The sequence below is a fragment of the Hyla sarda genome, chromosome 11 (assembly GCF_029499605.1).
Source record: "Hyla sarda isolate aHylSar1 chromosome 11, aHylSar1.hap1, whole genome shotgun sequence".
In the NCBI taxonomy this organism is placed as follows: Eukaryota; Metazoa; Chordata; class Amphibia; order Anura; family Hylidae; genus Hyla; species Hyla sarda.
Window position 1 is genome coordinate 8,724,875 of NC_079199.1, and position 25,035 is coordinate 8,749,909.

General features: G+C 45.5%; 1 protein-coding gene across 2 annotated transcripts in view; it reads left to right on the plus strand.

Moving 5' to 3' along the window:
• The window catches only part of NID2 (nidogen 2), a 115,750-nt gene that overhangs the window by 50,994 nt on the left and 39,721 nt on the right, over window positions 1-25,035 (plus strand). Inside the window, exons 1-2 of one of the 2 annotated variants that reach the window (XM_056545166.1) lie at window positions 7,395-7,663; window positions 16,162-16,464. In XM_056545166.1, the coding sequence (XP_056401141.1) occupies window positions 7,472-7,663; window positions 16,162-16,464 (495 nt within the window). In that variant the 5' untranslated portion in view covers window positions 7,395-7,471. Of the gene's footprint in view, window positions 1-7,394; window positions 7,664-16,161; window positions 16,465-25,035 lie in introns of those variants that run through there. The other variant, XM_056545167.1, reaches the window with a different exon arrangement.

Sequence of the window (25,035 nt, forward strand, 5' to 3'; positions counted from 1 at the left end):
ACACCAGTATGTTACCAGTAATGATACATTATACACCAGTATATTATCAGTAATGATACATTATACACCAGTATATTACCAGCAATGATACATTATACACCAGTATATTACCAGTAATTATACATTATACACCAGTATTTTACCAGTAATGACACATTATACACCAGTATTTTACCAGTAATGATACATTATACACCAGTAATGATACATTATACACCAGTATTTTACCAGTAATGATACATTATACACCAGTATATTACCAGTAATGATACATTATACACCAGTATGTTACCAGTAATGATACATTATACACCAGTATATTACCAGTAATGATACATTATACACCAGTATATTATCAGTAATGATACATTATACACCAGTATATTACCAGTAATGATACATTTTACCAGTAATGATACATTATACACCAGTATATTACCAGTAATGATACATTATACACCAGTATATTACCAGTAATGATACATTATACACCAGTATATTACCAGTAATGATACATTTTACCAGTAATGATACATTGTACACCAGTATATTACCAGTAATGATACAATATACACCAGTATATTACCAGTAAGGATACATTTTACCAGTAATGATACATTGTAGGAGGAGAGAAATGAGAATGTTGTTGGACTCTTCATTCACACAAAGCCAGAACACCCCGATAGTCTCCCGCCGCGCTGTCCCAGTCACTGGAACGTACTTACGCCCATCCAGAATGATCTGAAGAGATCTCGGTTACCCTTGTCGTGCGTGTCAGGGAGGATTATGTGTTCGCATGGCATGCGAGGAGCAGCATTTGGGATGAAGAGCCCTTATCTGTGTTATTTGGGTTGGTGTCAGCCGTGTTTGTGCGGAGACAATGTGCAGATCCGCAGCCACAATGCCCCTATAATTCACTGTGGCCTTTCTTCTGGATGAAATAAAGGATCATATCTGTCTCCTCGGCCTGATATGGTGGTTGTCTTGTTTTGTCTGCGCTCCATAGACCCAGCAGATTATGGCTTCCTGGGGCCTCATCCCTGCAGGTTCCCAGGCTTCTATTCCTTGTGAAAGAATCAATGCCAGGGAGCTGTAATACAGCCACATACTATAGGGGAGTGTTAAAGGGGTACTCCGCCCCTAGACATCTTATCCACTATCCAAAGGATAGGGGATAAGATGTCTGATTGCAGGGGTCCTGCCGCTTGGGACCCCCTCGGGCGTTCGTTTAGAGCGTCGGGTGCATCGCCGGAGGGTCGTCATGTCACTGCCGTCACACCCCCTCCCATAGAGTTGCATTGAAGGGGCGTGGCCGTGATGTCACAAGCGGGGAACGGCCGTGACGAGCCTCCGCCCCGCATCGCCAGTCATCCGGCACGGAGCGTATACAGACTTTTGATAGCATGTATGCAGCTCTGCTATGAAGTTCTGCATCAGCTGTGACTGGAGATCTTAGCAGTTATATATATGATACAGGCTGCTCTGCTATGAAGTTCTGCATCAGCTGTGGTCTGAGTGTCTAGCAGTTACTTATAGAATGCGGACTTCTCCATGAGGTTCTGTATCCGCTGTGTTTGGGGTTCCTAGCAGTTACATATAGGATTCAGGCCGTTCTGCTATGAGGTTCTGCAGCAGCTGTGGTTGGAGATCCTAGCAGTTACTGTAGGACAGTGTTTCCCAACCAGGGTGCCTCCAGCTGTTGCAACACTACAACTCCCAGCATGCCCGGACAGCCTTTGGGAAACACTGCTGTAGGATAAAGGTTGCTCTGCTATGTAGTTCTGCAGCAGCTGTGGTTGGGGATCCTAGCAGTTACTGTAAGATTCAGGTTGCTCTTCTATGAGGTTCTGCAGCAGCTGTAGTTGGGAATCTAGCAGTTACCATAGGACAGTGTTTCCCAACCAGGGTGCCTCCAGCTGTGGCAAAACTACAACTCCCAGCATGCCCGGACAGCCAAAGGCTGTCCGGGCATGCTGGGAGTTGTAGTTTTGCAACAGCTGGAGGCACCCTGGTTGGGAAACACTGGTCTAGTGTAAAGAGGACACTTCCCAGAATGCAATTCACTAGAACAAGCTCTAAAGCAGACACTGAATAAGCAGGGAGTCCTTTCCAGGTATACTGGGAGTTGTAGTTTTGCAACAGCTGGAGGCACCCTGGTTGGGAAACACTGGTCTAATGTAAAGATGAGACTTCCCAGAATGCAATTCACTAGAACAAGCTCTGAGCAGACATTGAACAAGCAGGGGGTGCAGTGTAACATTTAAGGGTAGACTTTCCAGGATTTTTGTCGGACAGCCCGCGGCCTTGTACGGCTCATCCATGTCCGTTCGCTGTTTATTTGACTGTTCTGACGTAGATGTGAGAGGCGGATTAGAACAATGTAAATAAAATCTGGAGTAAAATAATCACTGGACGTAAACACATATGGCGGGAACTCTCGCCTGGAGACTTTCCAAGATGCCATACGGTCGGAGTGCGCATCCGTCCAGACCGCCTCGCCGCACACAGATACGCTGATCCTTGGAATCCTGCCCGGATCGCAGAGGAAATACCCGTTTATTTCTTCAAACAATGGAGGTTTACAGGAGGTTTACTGTCCTCCAGCGCAGGATTACATAGCATTGTACTGTGGGGTCACTATGATATGTAATTACACAGCGGGGGGGTCACTATGGAAGAGAACCGCATAAATAGCAATTCCCTAAGTAAATTCACACATCCTGGGGCTTTCCTGGCAGCCTGCTGGCATTCGTAGTAGGTTTCTTCGAATGGGATTGAGCTGCAGTACCAGGCACAGCCTCACACTTATGCATGGCGCAGTTACATGTATGATGCTGGCAGCAATGCTTTGAAGTTCTGCATCAGCTGTGGTCGGAGTTTTCTAGCAGTTACAGATAGCATGTATGCAGCTCTGCTATGAAGTTCTGCAGCAGCTGTTACTGGAGATCCTAGCAGTTATATGTATGATACAGGCTGCTCTGCTATGAAGTTCTGCAGCAGCTGTGACTGGAGATCTTAGCAGTTATATATAGGATACAGGCTGCTCAGCTATGAAGTTCTGCATCAGCTGTGGTCTGAGTGTCTAGCAGTTACTTATAGAATGCGGGCTTCTCCATGAGGTTCTGTATTTGGGGTTCCAAGTAGTTAGATATAGGATGCAGGCTGCTCTGCTATGAGGTTCTGCAGCAGCTGTGGTTGGAGGTCCTAGCAGTTACTGTAGGACAGTGTTTCCCAACCCGGGTGCCTCCAGCTGTTGCAACACTACAACTCCCAGCATGCCCGGACAGCCTTTGGGAAACACTGATGTAGGATAAAAGTTGCTCTGCTATGAGGTTCTGCAGCAGCTGTGGTTGGGGATCCTAGCAGTTACTGTAGGATTCGGGCTGCTCTGCTATGAGGTTCTGCAGCAGCTGTGGTTGGGGATCCTAGCAGTTACTGTAGGATTCAGGCTGCTTTGCTATGAGGTTCTGCAGCAGCTGTGGTTGGGGATCCTAGCAGTTACTGTAGGATTCAGGCTGCTTTGCTATGAGGTTCTGCAGCAGCTGTGGTTGGGATTCTAGCAGTGAGAGTAGGACAGTGTTTCCCAACCAGGGTGCCTCCAGCTGTTGCAAAACTACAACTCCCAGCGCTGTCCGGGGCATGCTAAGAGTTGTAGTTTTGCAACAGCTGGAGGCACCCTGGTTGGGAAACACTGCTGTAGGATAAAGGTTGCTCTGCTATGAGGTTCTGCAGCAGCTGTGGTTGGAGAATCTAGCAGTTACAGTAGGCTTCAGGCTACTCTGCTATGAAGTTCTGCAGCAGCTGCAGTTGGGGATCCTAGCAGTTACTGCAGCTCCGCTATAAAGGTTCTGTATCAGCTGTGGTTTGGAATTCGTGTACCTTGTAGTTCTGCAGCAGCTATATTAGGGTTCATAGCTGTTACATTTAGGATGCTGGCATCTCTATGAAGTTCTGCAGCAACTGTGGTTGGGGAACACAGCAGTTACATATAGGATGCATACAGCTCTGCTGTGAGGTTCTGCAGCAGCAGTGGTCACTAGCAGTTACATGTAGGATGAAGTTCTGCAGCAGCTGTGGTCCCTAGCAGTTACATATAGGATACAGGTTGCTCTACTATGAGGTTCTGCAACAGCTGTGGTCCCTAGCAGTTACATATAGGATACAGGTTGCTCCACTATGAGGCTTGCTGTGGTCCCTAGCAGTTACATGTAGGATGAGGTTCTGCAGCAGCTGTGGTCCCTAGCAGTTACATGTAGGATGAGGTTCTGCAGCAGCTGTGGTCCCAAGCAGTTCCATATAAGATATAGGTTGCTCTGCTGTGAGGTTCTGCAGCAGCTGTGGTTCCTAGCAGTTACATGTAGGATAAGGTTCTGCAGCAGCTGTGGTCCCTAGCATTTACATGTAGGATGGGGTTCTGCAGCAGCTGTGATCCCTAGCAGTTACATGTAGGATGAGGCTCTGCAGTATCTGTGGTCCCTAGCAGTTACATGTAGGATGAGGTTCTGCAGTAGCTGTGGTCCCTAGCAGTTACATGTAGGATGAGGCTCTGCAGCAGATGTGGTCCCAAGCAGTTACATGTAGGATGAGGCTCTGCAGCAGCTGTGGTCCCTAGCAGTTACATTTAGGATGAGGCTCTGAAGCAGCTGTGGTCCCTAGCAGTTACATGTAGGATGAGGTTCTGCAGCAGCTGTGGTCCCAAGCAGTTACATGTAGGATCAGGTTCTGCAGTAGCTGTGGTCCCAAGCAGTTACATGTAGGATCAGGTTCTGCAGCAGCTGTGGTCCCTAGCAGTTACATGTAGGATAAGGTTCTGCAGCAGCTGTGGTTCCTAGCAGTTACATGTAGGATGAGGTTCTGCAGCAGCTGTGGTCCCAAGCAGTTACATGTAGGATCAGGTTCTGCAGTAGCTGTGGTCACTAGCAGTTACATGTAGGATGAGGTTCTGCAGCAGCTGTGGTCCTTAGCAGATCATGTAGGATGAGGTTCTGCAGCAGCTGTGGTCCCTAGCAGTAACATGTAAGATGAGGTTCTGCAGTAGCTGTGGTCCCTAGCAGTTACATGTAGGATGAGGTTCTGCAGTAGCTGTGGTCCCTAGCAGTTACATGTAGGATGAGGTTCTGCAGTAGCTGTGGTCCTTAGCAGATCATGTAGGATGAGGTTCTGCAGCAGCTGTGGTCCTTAGCAGATCATGTAGGATGAGGTTCTGCAGTAGCTGTGGTCCCTAGCAGTTACATGTAGGATGAGGTTCTGCAGTAGCTGTGGTCCTTAGCAGATCATGTAGGATGAGGTTCTGCAGTAGCTGTGGTCCCTAGCAGTTACATGTAGGATGAGGTTCTGCAGTAGCTGTGGTCCCTAGCAGTTACATGTAGGATGAGGTTCTGCAGCAGATGTGGTCCCAAGCAGTTACATGTAGGATGAGGCTCTGCAGCAGCTGTGGTCCCTAGCAGTTACATTTAGGATGAAGCTCTGAAGCAGCTGTGGTCCCAAGAAGTTACATGTAGGATGAGGTTCTGCAGCAGCTGTGGTCCCCAGCAGTTACATGTAGGATGAGGTTCTGCAGCAGCTGTGGTCCCTAGCAGTTACATGTAGGATGAGGTTCTGCAGCAGCTGTGGTCCCAAGCAGTTACATGTAGGATCAGGTTCTGCAGTAGCTGTGGTCCCAAGCAGTTACATGTAGGATGAGGTTCTGCACCTGCTGTGGTCCCAAGAAGTTACATGTAGGATCAGGTTCTGCAGTAGCTGTGGTCACTAGCAGTTACATGTAGGATGAGGTTCCGCAGTAGCTGTGGTCCCTAGCAGTTACATGTAGGATGAGGTTCTGCAGTAGCTGTGGTCCCTAGGAGTTACATGTAGGATGAGGTTCTGCAGCAGCTGTAGTCCCTAGCAGATCATGTAGGATGAGGTTCTGCAGCAGCTGTGGTCCCTAGCAGTTATATGTAGGATGAGGTTCTGCAGCAGCTGTGGTTCCTAGCAGTTACATGTAGGATCAGGTTCTGCAGTAGCTGTGGTCCCTAGCAGTTACATGTAGGATGAGGTTCTGCAGCAGCTGTGGTCCCTAGCAGTTACATGTAGGATGAGGTTCTGCAGTAGCTGTGGTCCCTAGCAGTTACATGTAGGATGAGGTTCTGCAGTAGCTGTGGTCCCTAGCAGTTACATGTAGGATGAGGTTCTGCAGCAGCTGTGGTTCCTAGCAGTTACATGTAGGATGAGGTTCTGCAGCAGCTGTGGTTCCTAGCAGTTACATGTAGGATGAGGTTCTGCAGCAGCTGTGGTCCCTAGCAGTTATATGTAGGATGAGGTTCTGCAGTAGCTGTGGTCCCTAGCAGTTACATGTAGGATGAGGTTCTGTAGTAGCTGTGGTCCCTAGCAGTTACATGTAGGATGAGGTTCTGTAGTAGCTGTGGTCCCTAGCAGTTACATGTAGGATGAGGTTCTGCAGTAGCTGTGGTCCCTAGCAGTTACATGTAGGATGAGGTTCTGCAGTAGCTGTGGTCCCTAGCAGTTACATGTAGGATGAGGTTCTGCAGTAGCTGTGGTCCCTAGCAGTTACATGTAGGATGAGGTTCTGCAGCAGCTGTGGTCCCTAGCAGTTACATGTAGGATGAGGTTCTGCAGTAGCTGTGGTCCCTAGCAGTTACATGTAGGATGAGGTTCTGCAGCAGCTGTGGTTCCTAGCAGTTACATGTAGGATGAGGTTCTGCAGCAGCTGTGGTCCCTAGCAGTTATATGTAGGATGAGGTTCTGCAGTAGCTGTAGTCCCTAGCAGATCATGTAGGATGAGGTTCTGCAGTAGCTGTAGTCCCTAGCAGTTACATGTAGGATGAGGTTCTGCAGCAGCTGTAGTCCCTAGCAGTTACATGTAGGATGAGGTTCTGCAGTAGCTGTGGTCCCTAGCAGTTACATGTAGGATGAGGTTCTGCAGTAGCTGTGGTCCCTAGCAGTTATATGTAGGATGAGGTTCTGCAGTAGCTGTGGTCCCTAGCAGTTACATGTAGGATGAGGTTCTGCAGTAGCTGTGGTCCCTAGCAGTTACATGTAGGATGAGGCTCTGCAGCAGCTGTGGTCCCTAGCAGTTACATTTAGGATGAGGCTCTGCAGCAGATGTGGTCCCAAGCAGTTACATGTAGGATGAGGTTCTGCAGCAGCTGTGGTCCCTAGCAGTTACATGTAGGATGAGGTTCTGCAGTAGCTGTAGTCCCTAGCAGTTACATGTAGGATGAGGTTCTGCAGTAGCTGTGGTCCCTAGCAGTTACATGTAGGATGAGGTTCTGCAGCAGCTGTGGTCCCATGCTCTTGTGTTCAGTTCCCGCACATGATTGACAGGCTCCTGTGGAGGGGGGCCGGCGCTGACCATCCCTGTGGACCCTCACAGCCCCTCTCCCCGCCCTGCACCCTCCTCCCTGGGAAGCTGGGGTCGGATGGTCCCGGGTCAGAATCGCTGCAGTCAGTCGCGGTGCTCTCTGTTCTCACCATGCGGTTGTTCCCTGCGCTGCTCGTACTCTGCCTCCTGGCCTCCGCCGCCGCTATCTCCCGGCAGGAACTCTTCCCGTACGGAGAACACCGGGGGGATCTGCTGCTACCGGACGGGGACGACGAGACCTCCGAGATCCTGCAACTCGCACAGCCGCTTCTCTTCTACGAGGCGGAGTTCAAAGAGCTCTATGTGAGTGACCGGGATATAGAGCGGTATATGGGGGGAGACAGCAGTATATGGGGGATACAGCAGTATATGGGGGATACAGCAGTATATGGGGGGTACAGCAGTATATGGGGGGTACAGCAGTATATGGGGGGAGACAGCAGTATATGGGGGGTGACAGCAGTATATAGGGGATATAGAGCAGTATATGGGGGGGGATACAGCAGTATATGGGGGGAGACAGCAGTATATGGGGGATACAGCAGTATATGGGGGGGATACAGCAGTATATGAGGGGATACAGCAGCATATAGGGAATACAGCAGTATATAGGGGATACAGCAGTATATAGGGGATACAGAGCAGTATATGGAGGATACAGCAGTATATAGGGAATACAGCAGTATATGGGGGGATACAGAAGTTTATAGGGGATACAGCAGTATATGTGGGGGATACAGCAGTATATAGGGGATAAAGCAGTATATGGGGGGATACAGCAGTATATGGGGGATACAGCAGTATATAGGGGATACAGCAGTATATGGGGGGATACAGCAGCATATAGGGGATACAGCAGTATATAGGGGATACAGCAGTATATGGGGGGGATACAGCAGTATATAGGGGATACAGCAGTATATAGGGGATAAAGCAGTATATGGGGGGATACAGCAGTGTATAGGGGATACAGCAGTATATGGGGGGGTACAGCAGTATATGGGGGGATACAGCAGTATATGGGGGTACAGCAGTATATGGGGGGGGTACAGCAGTATATGGGGGGATACAGCAGTATATGGGGGGATACAGCAGTGTATGGGGGATACAACAGTATATGGGGGGATACAGCAGTATATGGGGGTACAGCAGTATATGGGAGGTACAGCAGTATTTGGGGGGGCTACAGCAGTATATGGGGGGATACAGCAGTATATGGGGGGATACAGCAGTATATGGGGGTACAGCAGTATATGGGGGGATACAGCAGTATATGGGTGGGATACAGCAGTATATGGGGGGATACAGCAGTATATGGGGGTATACAGCAGTATATGGGGGGGATACAGCAGTATATAGGGGATACAACAGTATATGGGGATACAGCAGTATATAGGGGATACAGCAGTATGTAGGGGATACAGCAGTATGTGGGGGATACAGCAGTATACGGGGGACTGTATGGGGTTGTAAAGCACTGTGTTGGAGGATAGAGCACTGTATGGGGGGGATGGAGGACTGTATTGCGAGATGCAGCACTGTGTAGGGGTATAGAGACATGTATTACTGTATAGAAGGATATATGAGGGTATAGATCCATGTATTACTGTATAGAAGGATATATGAGGGTATGGAGACATGTATTACTGTATAAAGCATTGTATGGTGGATATAGCACTGTATGAGGGTACAGATCCATGTATTACTGCATAGAGCACTGTATGAGGGTATAGATCCATGTATTACTGTATAGAGCACTGTATGAGGGTATAGATCCATGTATTACTGTATAGAGCACTGTATGAGGATATAGAGACATGTATTACTGTATAGAGCTCTGTATGAGGGTATAGATTCATGTATTACTGTATAGAGCACTGTATGAGGGTATAGATCCATGTATTACTGTATAGAGCACTGTATGAGGATATAGAGACATGTATTACTGTATAGAGCTCTGTATGAGGGTATAGATCCATGTATTACTGTATAGAGCACTGTATGGGGGTATAGATCCATGTATTACTGTATAGAGCACTGTATGGGGGTATAGATCCATGTTTTACTGTATAGAGCTCTGTATGAGGGTATAGATCCATGTATTACTGTATAGAGCACTGTATGGGGGTATAGATCCATGTATTACTGTATAGAGCACTGTATGGGGGTATAGATCCATGTATTACTGTATAGAGCACTGTATGAGGGTATAGATCCATGTATTACTGTATAGAGCACTGTATGAGGGTATAGATCCATGTATTACTGTATAGAGCTCTGTATGAGGGTATAGATCCATGTATTACTGTATAGAGCACTGTATGAGGGTACAGATCCATGTATTACTGTATAGAGCACTGTATGAGGGTACAGATCCATGTATTACTGTATAGAGCTCTGTATGAGGGTACAGAATCATGTATTACTGTATAGAGCACTGTATGAGGGTATAGATCCATGTATTACTGTATAGAGCACTGTATGAGGGTATAGATTCATGTATTACTGTATAGAGCACTGTATGAGGGTACAGATCCATGTATTACTGTATAGAGCTCTGTATGAGGGTATAGATCCATGTATTACTGTATAGAGCACTGTATGAGGGTACAGATTCATGTATTACTGTATAGAGCTCTGTATGAGGGTATAGATCCATGTATTACTGTATAGAGCACTGTATGAGGGTATAGATCCATGTATTACTGTATAGAGCACTGTATGAGGGAACAGATCCATGTATTACTGTTTAGAGCACTGTATGAGGGTATAGATCCATGTATTACTGTATAGAGCATTGTATGAGGGTATAGATCCATGTATTACTGTATAGAGCTCTGTATGAGGGTATAGATCCATGTATTACTGTATAGAGCACTGCATGAGGGTATAGATCCATGTATTACTGTATAGAGCTCTGTATGAGGGTATAGATCCATGTATTACTGTATAGAGAGCACTGTATGAGGGTATAGATCCATGTATTACTGTATAGAGCTCTGTATGAGGGTACAGAATCATATATTACTGTATAGAGCTCTGTATGGGGTTATAGAGGACTGTATTACTGTATAGAGCTCTGTATGAGGGTACAGATCCATGTATTACTGTATAGAGCTCTGTATGAGGGTATAGATCCATGTATTACTGTATAGAGCACTGTATGAGGGTATAGATCCATGTATTACTGTATAGAGCTCTGTATGAGGGTATAGATCCATGTATTACTGTATAGAGCTCTGTATGAGGGTATAGATCCATGTATTACTGTATAGAGCTCTGTATGAGGGTACAGAATCATGTATTACTGTATAGAGCTCTGTATGAGGGTATAGATCCATGTATTACTGTATAGAGCACTGTATGAGGGTATAGATCCATGTATTACTGTATAGATCTCTGTATGAGGGTACAGAATCATGTATTACTGTATAGAGCTCTGTATGAGGGTACAGATCCATGTATTACTGTATAGAGCTCTGTATGAGGGTATAGATCCATGTATTACTGTATAGAGCACTGTATGAGGGTACAGATCCATGTATTACTGTATAGAGCACTGTATGAGGGTACAGATCCATGTATTAGTGTATAGAGCTCTGTATGAGGGTACAGATCCATGTATTACTGTATAGAGCACTGTATGAGGGTACAGATCCATGTATTACTGTTTAGAGCTCTGTATGAGGGTATAGATCCATGTATTACTGTATAGAGCTCTGTATGAGGGTATAGATCCATGTATTACTGTATAGAGCTCTGTATGAGGGTACAGAATCATGTATTACTGTATAGAGCTCTGTATGAGGGTATAGATCCATGTATTACTGTATAGAGCACTGTATGAGGGTACAGAATCATGTATTACTGTATAGAGCTCTGTATGAGGGTATAGATCCATGTATTACTGTATAGAGCTCTGTATGAGGGTATAGATCCATGTATTACTGTATAGAGCTCTGTATGAGGGTACAGAATCATGTATTACTGTATAGAGCACTGTATGGGGGTATAGATCCATGTATTACTGTATAGAGCACTGTATGAGGGTATAGATCCATGTATTACTGTATAGAGCTCTGTATGAGGGTATAGATCCATGTATTACTGTATAGAGCTCTGTATGAGGGTATAGATCCATGTATTACTGTATAGAGCTCTGTATGAGGGTATAGATCCATGTATTACTGTATAGAGCACTGTATGAGGGTACAGAATCATGTATTACTGTATAGAGCACTGTATGGGGGTATAGATCCATGTATTACTGTATAGAGCACTGTATGAGGGTATAGATCCATGTATTACTGTATAGAGCACTGTATGAGGGTACAGAATCATGTATTACTGTATAGAGCTCTTTATGGGGTTATAGATCCATGTATTACTGTATAGAGCTCTGTATGAGGGTACAGAATCATGTATTACTGTATAGAGCACTGTATGAGGGTATAGATCCATGTATTACTGTATAGAGCACTGTATGAGGGTATAGATCCATGTATTACTGTATAGAGCACTGTATGAGGGTACAGATCCATGTATTACTGTATAGAGCTCTGTATGAGGGTATAGATCCATGTATTACTGTAAAGAGCTCTGTATGAGGGTATAGATCCATGTATTACTGTATAGAGCTCTGTATGAGAGTATAGATCCATGTATTACTGTATAGAGCTCTGTATGAGGGTATAGATCCATGTATTACTGTATAGAGCTCTGTATGAGGGTACAGAATCATGTATTACTGTATAGAGCACTGTATGAGGGTACAGATCCATGTATTACTGTATAGAGCTCTATATGGGGTTATAGAGGACTGTATGATGCCTCCATAGTAGTGGGGTCCCTGCTGCCCCCATTACAGCGGTAGAGGCCTCAGTTCCTTAATAACAATGTGACCCTTCCCCTATCACAGTCACCATAACAGTGATATTGGCAATGATGCCCGCCTAGTAGTTGCCTTGGTGTTGGTATAAACCAATGCTCTGTATATGCTGTGTATGTGCTCTGTATATATCTTTTGTAGCAGTTTGGTTGTGTATTCTGCTTTATATATATATATGTATATATATATATATATATATATATATATATATATATATATATATACAGCTCCTATACATTCAGTGGGGTGTCGGTGCCAGTATAATCCCTATAGTGACCCCTATATGATGGCTAACTAACATCCATGGTTATATCTTTGGGGTCTTAGAATTGTATATGACGGCAATGTGGTCCGTTCTCTGTGCACCCGTGGGCTCCTCCGCTGGCAGGCGTCCATGTTTTGTGCCTCGGGATCTTTTTAGTCTCTTTCTCCCACTCTGCTCCTTACACTATAGACTCTGTTCAGTCTGAGACGTTCTCTCTGTAGAGATATTTCTTGGATGCAGTAAATAAAGGGGAGGGAGTGCGCTGCGCGGTCTTGTTGTATAGTGAAATTATTCTTGTTGTATAGTGAAATTATTCTTGTTGTATAGTGAAATTATTCTTGTTGTATAGTGAAATTATTCTTGTTGTATAGTGACATTATTCTTGTTGTGTAGTGACATTATTCTTGTTGTGTAGTGAAATTATTCTTCTTGTACAGTGAAAATTGGGGTTCCAGATCAATAGCACGCTGACATTAGAGGTTCTATATGAATGGCACACTGACACTGGGGGTTCTAGATTAGTGGCACACTGACATGAGGGGTTCTTTATGAATGGCACACTGACACTGGGGGTTCCAGATTAGTGGCCACTGACACTGGGGGTTCCAGATTAGTGGCACACTGACACTGGGGGTTCCAGATTAATGGCACACTGACACTGGGGGTTCCAGATTAGTGGCACACTGACACTGGGGGTTCCAGATTAATGGCACACTGACATTGGGGGTTCCAGATTAATGGCACACTGACACAGGGGGTTCCAGATGAATGGCACACTGACACAGGGGGTTCCAGATGAATGGCACACTGACACAGGGGGTTCCAGATGAATGGCACACTGACACTGGGGGTTCCAGATTAATGGCACACTGACAGGGGGGTTCCAGATGAATGGCACACTGACACTTGGGGTTCTTTATGAATGGCACACTGACACTGGGGGTTCCAGATTAATGGCACACTGACAGGGGGGTTCCAGATGAATGGCACACTGACACTTGGGGTTCTTTATGAATGGCACACTGACACTGGGGGTTCCAGATTAATGGCACACTGACACTGGAGGTTCCAGATTAATGGCATGCTGACACTGGGGGGTTCCAGATTAATGGCACACTGACACTGGGGCTTCTTTATGAATGACACACTGACACTGGGGGTTCCAGATGAAATGCACACTGACACTGGGGGTTCTTTATGAATGGCACACTGACACTGGGGGTTCCAGATTAATGGCACACTGACACTGGGGGTTCCAGATTAATGGCATGCTGACACTGGGGGTTCCAGATTAATGGCACACCAACAATGGGGGTTCCAGATTAATGGCACACCAACAATGGGGGTTCCAGATTAATGGCATGCTGACAATAGGAGTTATTGATGTTGTTTTCCAATGGCACAATGATATTTGGGCTCCTCTTCCAGTGACACAGTCAGTTTTTGGGGTTCCTGGAGCAATAACATGCTAACACGTGAGGTGCAGTATTATGGTCCCCACTTCTACCAGGATTATTGTACACTAACATTGGGGTTCCAGAATAGTGCTGAGAGGACAGATCAATGGCTTGCTGGCCTTTTGTGTGCACAATCCATTTGGAGTTCTGGGATAATAATTTGCAATAACTTTGGTTCTCATCCAAGATCCCATCAATGTCTGTTGTCTTACAACTTGCTGACACTTGTAGTTCTGGACATGATTGCCGAGTGTTCATAGGCCGGATAACAAGGCATGTTCATAGGCATGATAACAAGGAGCCGGAGGCCAGGACGGTCCAAGCTTTTACACCCAATGAAATCTATGAAGTCATTGAATCTCTTGTCGATTTAGCTCCAGTTAGTATTTCCTACAATAAAATCTTAAAATAGAATTTTTCTCCATGAATGATGCGCCTGCTGGTGTCTGTGTCATTACATCACAAGGCATCTCTGTCTTGTTTGTTGCTGTGCAGTTTGGCCTCTTAAGAATTCCTAAATCCCACTCAGTGAGGATGATAGACGGCCGGATGATCATGTCCAATGTGCACGTCTTCCTGTCTTTTTGGGAAGGGACCATGCTGAACCCTTGATCATGAGCAGAGGGACAACCTTATCCTTAGAACTATGACCAGATGGGGCTCTGGAGGTCTGGGGGCTCCCACTGGAGTTATAGGCCTGGAGTTATAGGCCCTGGTGTGGAGGATAACCACTATAGCAGAAGGGCTCTCATTGTGGAGGTCATTGATCTTTATGAGGAGATATCTGTCGTACTTGGTTGCCCCCAAGCCAAGAAATAGTAAAATAATGATGCTGGGGTGAAATCCATATCAATGACCTACTTGACAAGAGCGATTCTGCCCCTTGGTCTCCATCGATGGGACCTGTTCACCAAGTATAGCCATAGTGAAACTGTAGCTCCACATGTGTAGTGCAGGATTAAAACTTGTCTGCTCCCAGAAACAGCACCACACCTGTCCATGGGTTGTGCCTGGTATTGCAGCTAAAAGGGATACACCACCACCCCAAGAATTCTTATCCCCTATCCAAAGGATAGGGGATAAGATGTCTGATGGCGGAGGTCCCACCGCTGGGGACCCCCGCGATCTCTACTGCACCCGACGTTCGTTTAGAGCATTGGGTCCATCGCCAGAGGCTCATGACGTCACAGCCGCACCGCGCTCATGATGTCACAGCCACACCCCCTCAATGCAAGTCTATGGGAGGGGGCGTGACGGCCGTCACGCCCCCTCCCATAGACTTGCATTGAAGGGGCATGGCCGTAACATCACGAGCCTCCGCCCCGCATCGCCATTCATCAGGCAAGGAGCGAAGTTCGCTCCGGATGTCTGGGGTGCCGTAGCCGAGATCGCAGAACCCCCGCAATCAGACATCTTATCCCCTATCCTTTAGATAAGAGATACAGTTGAGCTGTAATACCACACACAAACTGTGCACAGCTGTGGCACTGTATAGACTGAAGCAGCCATGTTTTAATCCCGTACAACGCCTCTCTCCCTCCAGCTGACTCGCAGACGTTGTTTTGGCAAGAAACCGTAGTACAATCTGTCCTTCCAAGGCCGCAGTGCCCCAGAGCAGCCCCTCACTAACAACTGGAACAATGTGTTTAACATGTGGGAACTTATAGTTTTATTGTCCGCGCTTCAGCTTTATTTGTAAACACTACAAGGGAGGTAACCATTGCAATCCAAGAAAAAGTTGAACTGGTCTTCGTGCATCCATGAAGAGGTTCAGATAAGGAAAACGTAAAGCTGGTGATCTTCATGGATGATCGGTGGACGTGTCGCTCTCTTGGTCTCTGAGTGTCAATAAGAATGTTTCCACTCAAAGACAACAAGCAGAGATCATGAACTACATATGGATGAGCTGTTGTGCTTGAAAGTACAATGAAGGGTCAACCACATTCAGTAGAATAGTACGGCCTCTTGGTTCTGGTGATTACCAAGGGTCCTGGATGGGTTTGGAGCCCAACAATCAATGTTTAGTCCTGGAAACCCTCGATAGGCAGTGACAACCTGTATTGGTTTGAGTTGCCTTCAGTATTTAGTGTTCATCTCAAATGTAGTGTAATTTGGGTGCACATGTAAACCAACGTTACCCAAGGAAGTATTAGGACAAATGTTAAGACTTTCCTTTCTGTTTTTTTCTCAGGTAGGGACCAATGGAATCATCTCCCCTCAAGACTTTCCCCGAGAGACACAGTACGTGGACGACGGCTTTCCCACTGACTTCCCAGTGATCGCCCCGTTCCTATCTGATATAGACACAAGTAACGGTAGAGGGAAGGTTTACTACCGACAGGACAATTCCCCTGAGATCCTCAGCACTGCAGCCAGACAGATCGAGAGGGGCTTCCCAGAGGCGGCCTTCTCCCCCAATAATGTTGTGTTGGTGACCTGGGATAACGTGGGGCCCTACGAGGAGGTGACCAGACATTCCGAGTCTTCCAATAAGGTAAGTGGCTGCATCTTCAAAAATCTTCGCCGAAATGTTTGTTGCCATATAAACACTGTTTAACAACAATTGTCTTTTCTGTGGGTTGTCAGAAAACCATGAGTAAATTGTTTTCCCATGAAGTACAGTGTCTGGTCACTAGGGGTCCAAATGTTAAAGGGGTTATCCAGGAAAAAACTTTTTTTTATATATATCAACTAGCTCCAGAAAGTTAAACAGATTTGTAAATTACTTCTATTAAAAAATCTTAATCCTTCCAGTACTTATGAGCTTCTGAAGTTAAGGTTGTTCTTTTCTGTCTAAGTATTCTCTGATGACACGTGTCTCGGGAACCGCCCAGTTTAGAAGAGGTTTGCTATGGGGATTTGCTTCTAAACTGGGCGGTTCCCGGGATAGGTGTCATCAGAGAGCACTTAGACAGAAAAGAACAATCTTCTATTTCAAAATCTTAATCCTTCCAGTACTTATCAGCTGCTGTATCCTACAGAGGAAGTTCTTTTTTACTTTCCTTTCTGTCTGACCACAATGCTCTCTGCTGACACCTCTGTCCATGTCAGGAACTGTCCAGAGTAGGAGTAAATCCTACTAAACAAACATCTTCTGCTCTGGACAGTTCCTAAAATGGACAGAGGTGTCAGCAGAGAGCACTGTGGTTAGACAGAAAGGAAATTCAAAAAGAAAAGAACTTCCTGTGGAGGATACAACAGCTCATAAGTACTGAAAGGATTAAGATTTTTTAATAGAAGTAATTTACAAATCTGTTTAACTTTCTGTAGCCAGTTGATGTGTAAAAAAAGTTTTTTCCTGGACAACCACTTTGACATTTGGACCCCCAGTGATCAGATCAGATCAGTTTTTTCCTGGATAATAAAGTGGCTTCATACGTTCTTGACCACCTGTTCCCCCGCACTAAATCCAATGTACTGGGTTATAGTGTGGGTGAACAGCTTTACAAAGAGGGGTCACTTACTTAAATCCGTTCAGTATTTTGCAGTTGAGTTAGAGCACTGTAATCCTCCAGCTGCATTACGCAGCTCTGTGCTATGGAGGAGGGGAGCCAGCTCACCCAGCTCACTGCCTTCTCCATATTGTCCTTCCGGACTGTCCCCTTCATTAATATGCTAATCAATTTCAGGGGTGAGCGCACTGCTCTGTGCGCCCACCCCGGCATTCATTAGCATATTAATGAAGGGGACGGACTGGTCAGGCAATATGGAGGAGGCAGGGGAGCTGGGTGAGCCGGTCGTTGATGGAATGGATCTCAAGCAGGGTCTGACACTTAACGCCGCCATAATATATTAAAGTATACGGCTTCCTCTGGCAAAGTTGACTATTTCGTAGACATCTTGGGAGCTGGATCTGCAGTTTCCATGTTAAAGGGTTTGTCTATGATGAGAAAACCATGTCAAGGTTTGGTGGGACTTTTTTGGCTACCCATATATTCCATTGGCCTTTCTTATGCCATCAATGTGTGGTCACCTGAAATGTAACCCGTTCTTATCTTATGAATATCTTCTAACCATAAGACCCGACTTTATACCCGAAAATGCAAATTGTCTCCCAGAAGATAGAGTCGCCCATCTGTAGTCACCTACATTGGGGTTCTTGCTCCTCGTCTATTTGTCTACAGAAATGGCTTAGGCCCTGTTCACACTACGAAAATTCCAGGCAGATTCCGCTTGCAGCAGCCTCCCTCCTTGCGGAACTTCTGATGAGGAATTTGATTCCATCCGAAAAGAAGTGAAGGGGACGGCACAGACATAAGGCGCCGAATCCGGAAGAGGCTTGAATTTCAGTAGTATGAACATCCCCTTAAGCTAGTGGTCTCCAAACTGTGGCCCTCCAGATGTTGCAAAACTAAAACTCCCAGCATGAGTTGAGCCACAGTACCAAACACAACCTGCAGAAAGATGTGGCGCTGTTATTGTCAGAAAGTATCTTATTCCGGATAACCCCTAAAGCACTGGTGCCCAAACTGTGGCCCTCCAGATGTTGCAAAACTACAACTCCCAGCATGAGCTGAGCCGCAATACCACACGCAACCTGCAGAAAGATGTGGCGCTGTTATTGTCAGAAAGTATCTTATTCCGGATAACCCCTAAAGCACTGGTGTCCAAACTGTGACCCTCCAGATGTTGCAAAACTACAACTCCCAGCATGCCCGGACAGCCAACGGCTGTCCGGGCATGCTGGGAGTTGTAGTTATGCAACATCTGGAGGTCTGCAGTTGGGAGACCACTGTTTTAGACACAGCTCAGGTAGGTTACTGTTTCTCGTTGAAAAGACCCAGTTGTGCGGAAACTTACATTATTTTTAAGCAATGCTCCTTGGGAGAAAAAAAAAAGTGTGCCAGTTTTTTTTTTTGTTTTTTTTATTATTTATTTATTTTTGCTGCCATCTGACGTTCCTTACTACTTTTGGGAATTCGACCCTTTATTTTACTTGACCCCTTACAGGCCTGTCATAAGATTTTTGTTGACTCAGCTGTAAGTGTCTCCACGGAAGCCTCAGATCTGGTTTCCCATCTTAAGTGCGCAGCGTGCCTTTATCCTCAAATCCCACGGACAAACGTAAAGTGTAAGACTACTGTTTGACCCGTATGCGCCAATTTCCCAGCATGCATTTTTTTTTTTTTTTACAGATTCCATCTCTGCATTGCTTAATATTGCCTGCAGGGACTGTTTATACTGTCCTTTCCATGTGTTACTAAGACTGTCATTACAGTTTCCAACCCCCCCCCCCCCCCCCACCAGGATCAAGTGCGGAGCCTCCGGAGGGGGTACATTTTCAGGATCACTTTCAGTTTATTTATACAAGACTTTTTTTTTCCTAAACTAATTTAAAAAAAAAAAAAAAAAAGTGTCTTTTGTAGCCCCAGGAAAGTTCTCTTGTGTTTTTATAGAAAATACTGATGTGAGGAAGAGTTGTTTAAAGCTGGAAAAACAGAAAAGGCCTTGTAAAACCGTAAAACCTTAGGGGGGGGGGGGGATTAATGGTAAGAAAATGTTTAGCTGGATGTCCTGTTAATGTGAGATGGTGACACAGCTGCTCTCATGATGTGGGGACCATCCTCACATCTCGTCGACATATGGAAGACATTCTCCTGCATAACCCGTAGCTAATGACGGCTCCTCCGAATTATTGCCACAGATCTCTGTTACTGGAATGTCGAGGTGGGGTGGGGGGGGGTGGAGGGGGGTATGGGGGGGCAGAGTTTGACTTGTAGTGTTTGTGGTCAAAACTGAAAACAGCTGTGGAGGACCCAGGAAGTCTGTGCCCATTTGATTTCAGTGTAATACGTCATGTCACCTGTGGTGGTGCTGCAGAGCAATTGAACACACAGATCACAGCCGATCACTAGAGGTCCCCGATGACAGCAGATCACTAGAGGTCCCAGCAGAAGAATGCTTTGTAAACAGTGAAGAAAGTGTATACAGTGATCCCTCAAGTTACAATATTAATCAGTTCCAAGACAACCATTGTATGTCGAGGCCATTGTAAGTTGAGGGATCACCGTACATGCACTCACCGCAAGATTAGTGTCTATACATCCAAAAGCCCTGAATTACTGGGGGGGGGGGAACATCTGTGGACGCGAAGGAGCGCTCGGAGGCATTGTAAACACAATGCCTCACAAAAAGAGATTGTTTAGAGCGGACAGCCTCTTTAGGGTGTATTCACACATACAGGAGCCTGCACATATTTGATGCGCAGGATTTGAAGCCGCAGATTTTAATGTAAACGAATGTAGACGGAACACGGCTTCAAAAGATGTGCATCAAATCTGTGCAGGATGCTGTAAGTGTGAATACACCCTTGGGGGGGGGGGGGGATCACACGTGCCGCAGTGCGAACCTAACCTTAGGGGGGGGTCACACGTGCTGCAGTGCGAACATAACCTTAGGGGAGGGTCACACGTGCCGCAGTGCGAACATAACCTTAGGGGAGGGTAACACGTGCGGTATTCTGATGTGTATTTGTTGCTACGTATTTTCCTACCCATTAAAGTTAATGAGTTGCAAAATCAGATGCAGAAAATATGCAGCAAAATGCGTAGCAAAATACGGTACATGTGACCCTCCCCTCAGGCTAGGTTCACACAGTTGATTCCATGCAGAATTCCGCACATTAGAATGTTTCGACTGGCGCTAGGATCGCTCGTAAATGTGCCCTCATAGCCGGCAGTGCATTTCTGAGCAGAATTCACAGAAAGAATAGAAATGTCTATTCTTTCTGCGGATGCCGGAATCAGGATTTCCGCCGTATGCACAGCGCAGCAGAATCCTAGTGATATCAACAGGACTCTGCTGCTGCAGAATATTCCAGCGTAATTCTGCTTGAATATTGTGCAGTGCGAACATAAACTTAGGGTAGGGTCACGTGTGCCGTGTTCTGCTTCATATTCAGCTGCTGAGTATTTTCTTACCCATTGAAGTCAATGAGTAGCAAACCCGGCACAAAAAATATGCAGCAAAATAAACACGTGTGACCCTACCCCTAGGTTTTTTAGCCTTTAAAAAAAAAACCCTATACTTACCTAGCCCTGGTCTTCAGCGTGTCCCCTGCAGCTCCCGTTCACCTCTGTTCTTTTTTTTTTTGCTTCCAAGACGAGCACTCGGAGCAGGACCTGCCGTCTCAGCCAATCACTGGCCTAGACAGGACACGGCTCCCATTGCTTGTCTCGCTCGGCAGCAGGAAGAAGATAGAAGAACAGGGGGAACAGAGCCGAACGGGAGATTTGGGGGAGCTGGGCTAGGTAAATATATGTGCTTTTTCAGTTTGTTTGTTTTTAAACAAAAGGCTAAAATACCCCTTTAATGTTTAACAGATGACAGATTTTTTTGGTCAGAAATGTCCATGCTTCTCCGCAGATTTTCATAGTCACATACATTTATTTGGACATAGATCTGTAGACCTCTGGACTAACGTTACGATCTCCTAGGACAGTGTTTTCCAAACAGTGTGTAGGCTGTCCGGGCATGCTGGGAGTTATAGTTTTGCAACAGCTGGAGACACACAGTTTAGAAAACATTGTCCTAGGAGGCCATAATTGGGCGGTGAATGTACACGGTCTATAACGTCTATGGGGGAGATTTATCAAAACCTGTCCAGAGGAAAAGTTGCTAAGTTGCCCATAGCAACCAATCAGAGCGCTTCTTTCATTTTTGAAAAGGCCCCTGAAAAATGAAAGAAGCGATCTGATTGGTTGCTTTGCGCAACTGGGCAACTTTTCCTCTGGACAGGTTTTGATAAATCTAGCCCTTGACAAAGCTGATTCGCACAGCGAAACGTCGGGGAGGCTAGGTTCATGTTTTAGTTAGGGATCGACCGATATCGATTTTTTAGGGCCGATACTGATGCCGATAATCTGTGACCTTTCTGGCTGATAGCCGATAACTTACACCGATATTCCGGTATAAGTTATCGGCTATTTCCCCCCGTCCTGCAGAAGCTGCTGCAGATGAATGATTTAAAGCGGGCGCTTTAAATCAATGAACTGCAGCGGCTTTTGCAGGGCCAGAGACCGCCGCCACCCGCTTCTCTCTCCCTGCCTGTCCTGGGGTCCTCCCTAGTCCAACCACCACCGCTGCTGCCCCAATGGGGCAGCGGCAGTGGTGGTGGTCTCTGGCCGGGGAGGCGGGGTGGGGCATTATCGGCATATCGGCAATGTAATGTCCAAAATCGTCAATATCGGCCAATAATATCGGCCAAACCGTTAATCGGTCGATCCCTAGTTTTAATACAGCGGAATAGTGGCAACTAACAGTGGAGAGAGTGTGCTGTCATTAGATGTGCGCAGTATAGGGCGCACAATACAAAAATCAACACATCATAACTAGGAGAGGCTTCCCTCTCCTACATTGACCACTGAGACACCGCTGGAAATTTTAACAACCGTTTGTGAAGGGTACATGTCATTGTAATGAAGTTCCAATAAACATTAAAGGGGTTATCCAGGAAAAAACTTTTTTATATATATATCAACTGGCTCCAGAAAGTTAAACAGATTTGTAAATTACTTCTATTAAAAAATCTTAATCCTTTCAGTACTTATGAGCTTCTGAAGTTAAGGTTGTTCTTTTCTGTCTAAGTAATCTCTGATGACACGTGTCTCGGGAACCGCCCAGTTTAGAAGCAAATCCCCATAGCAAACCTCTTCTAAACTGGGCGGTTCCCGAGACTCGTGTCATCAGAGAGCACTTAGACAGAAAAGAACAACCTAAACTTCAGAAGCTCATAAGTACTGAAAGGATTAAGATTTTTTAATAGAAGTAATTTACAAATCTGTTTAACTTTCTGGAGCCAGTTGATATATAAAACATTTTTTTTTCCCTGGATAACCCCTTTAAGTTTTTGTTTACTGTCTGGCAACAGTGCTCTCTGCTGACATCTCTGCTTGTCTCGGGAACTGCACAGAGTAGAAGAGGTTTGCTATGGGGATTTGCTTCTAAACTGGGCGGTTCCCGAGACACATGTCATCAGAGAGCACTTAGACAGAAAAGAACAACCTTAACTTCAGAAGCTCATAAGTACTGAAAGGATTAAGATTTTTTAATAGAAGTCATTTACAAATCTGTTTAACTTTCTGGAGCCAGTTGATATATAAAAAAAAGTTTTTTCCTGGAATACCCCTTTAAGATTTTACGCGAGGAGGGGGGGGGGGGGTTCTATAGTAAGGGTTCTCCCTGCTAGGGGGTCACCCCTTAAAGGTTGTTTATGATTTTCTCCCCTGGAACCTTCAGAGATCCTTTTTGATTATAGACGTCTACATGACCCTCATTGTGTGGGCCGTCTTATTGTCCTTCCTAAGATGCTGGAAATTGTGGTAAAATAAGGATGAACCTGAATCTGCTCCAGAAATGGAGACCTTGAGTCATTCAGTCCGTGAATCATCATAGCAATGTCATTAAGGAACCGAACATGGAAAACATTGTCTTCTCTCCGTCTGTCCACCCCTCATTGTTTCCAGGCATGATGGCATTATAGATGTCTTCTTCTTTTATATCGGATCCTTGTAAGACACAGAACGGTAAAATGGAATATATATATATATTTTTTTTTTATCAACTGGTGCCAGAAAGTTAAACAGATTTGTAAATTACTTCTATTTCAAAATCTTAATCCTTTCAGTACTTATCAGCTGCTGTATCCTACAGAGGAAGTTTTTTTTTACTTTCCTTTCTGTCTGACCACAATGCTCTCTGCTGACACCTCTGTCCATGTCAGGAACTGTCCAGAGTAGGAGTAAATCCTACTAAACAAACATCTTCTGCTCTGGACAGTTCCTAAAATGGACAGAGGTGTCAGCAGAGAGCACTGTGGTTAGACAGAAAGGAAATTTAAAAAGAAAAGAACTTCCTGTGGAGTATACAACAGCTGATAAGTACTGGAAGGATTTAGATTTTTTAATAGAAGTAATTAACAAATCTGTTTAACTTGCTGGCACCAGTTGATTTAAAAGAAAATTCCAGCGAAGTACTCATTTAGGATTCCGTCAGTCGACGTGTAATCTTTATTGCTCCATTACCACAACAATAGCGAAGATGATTGTAAGGTCAACATTTTTATTTGGCTAAATCTGGTCGGTAATGGTTGAACCCCTCCAGAAAGCAAGTTAGTTGCCTCGAATTTGAAAGTACCATCTGACTTTTTGGATGGTTTATTATTCATGACTATGGAGGTTCTCCTTGACTGGATGCTTATAAAAGTCAAATATCTTTCTTAAATTTACAGTGTCTTGTGAACCTCTTCCAATAGCTCCTTAACAGATGGGTTGAACCACTCCCGAAGGCAAGTTAGTCAAATCAAATATGGAAGCGGCACCTAACTTTTTGGGTTGTTCCTTATGTGACTATGGACTTGGAGGTTTTCCTAGACTAAATTATACAAGCAACCGAGGAGGTACTCCACCCCTAGACATCTTATTGTGGGGGTCCTGCCATTGGGGACCCCCACAATCTCGGCTGCGGCACTCCAGACATCCGGTGCACAGAGCAAACTTCACTCCGTGCCGGATGACTGGCGATGCGGGGCGGAGGCTCATGACGTCATTGTGACACCCTGCATGCCCCCTCAATGCAAGTCTATGGGCGCGGGGGCGTGACGTCACGAGCCTTCTAAGCTGCACCTGACGCTCTAAACAAATGCCGGGTGCAGCAGGGAGATAGTGGGGGTCCCCAGTGGCGGGACCCCCCAGGATCAGACATCTTATCCCCTATTCTTTGGATAGGGGATAAGATGTCTAGGGGTGGAGTACATAAGTAGGGGTGGAGTACATAAGTAACAAACCAAAAAGTTAGGTGCTGCTTCCCAATTCAATAACCCCCTGTTATGAAGCTTTGCAGGAGGTTCTCAGGACTACAAGACACTGTACATTTTAAAAGGATATTTGACTTTTATAAGCAACCAGTGTCTTGTAGCCCTGCAAACCTTTTGCAATAACTTCTTAATAGGGGGGTTGAACCACTCCCGAAATCAAGATAGTCAACTCAAATTTGGAAGCGGCACCTAACTTTTTGGGTTGTTTCTTTTTGGGATGTATGACTATGGAGGTTCTCCTTGACCGGATGC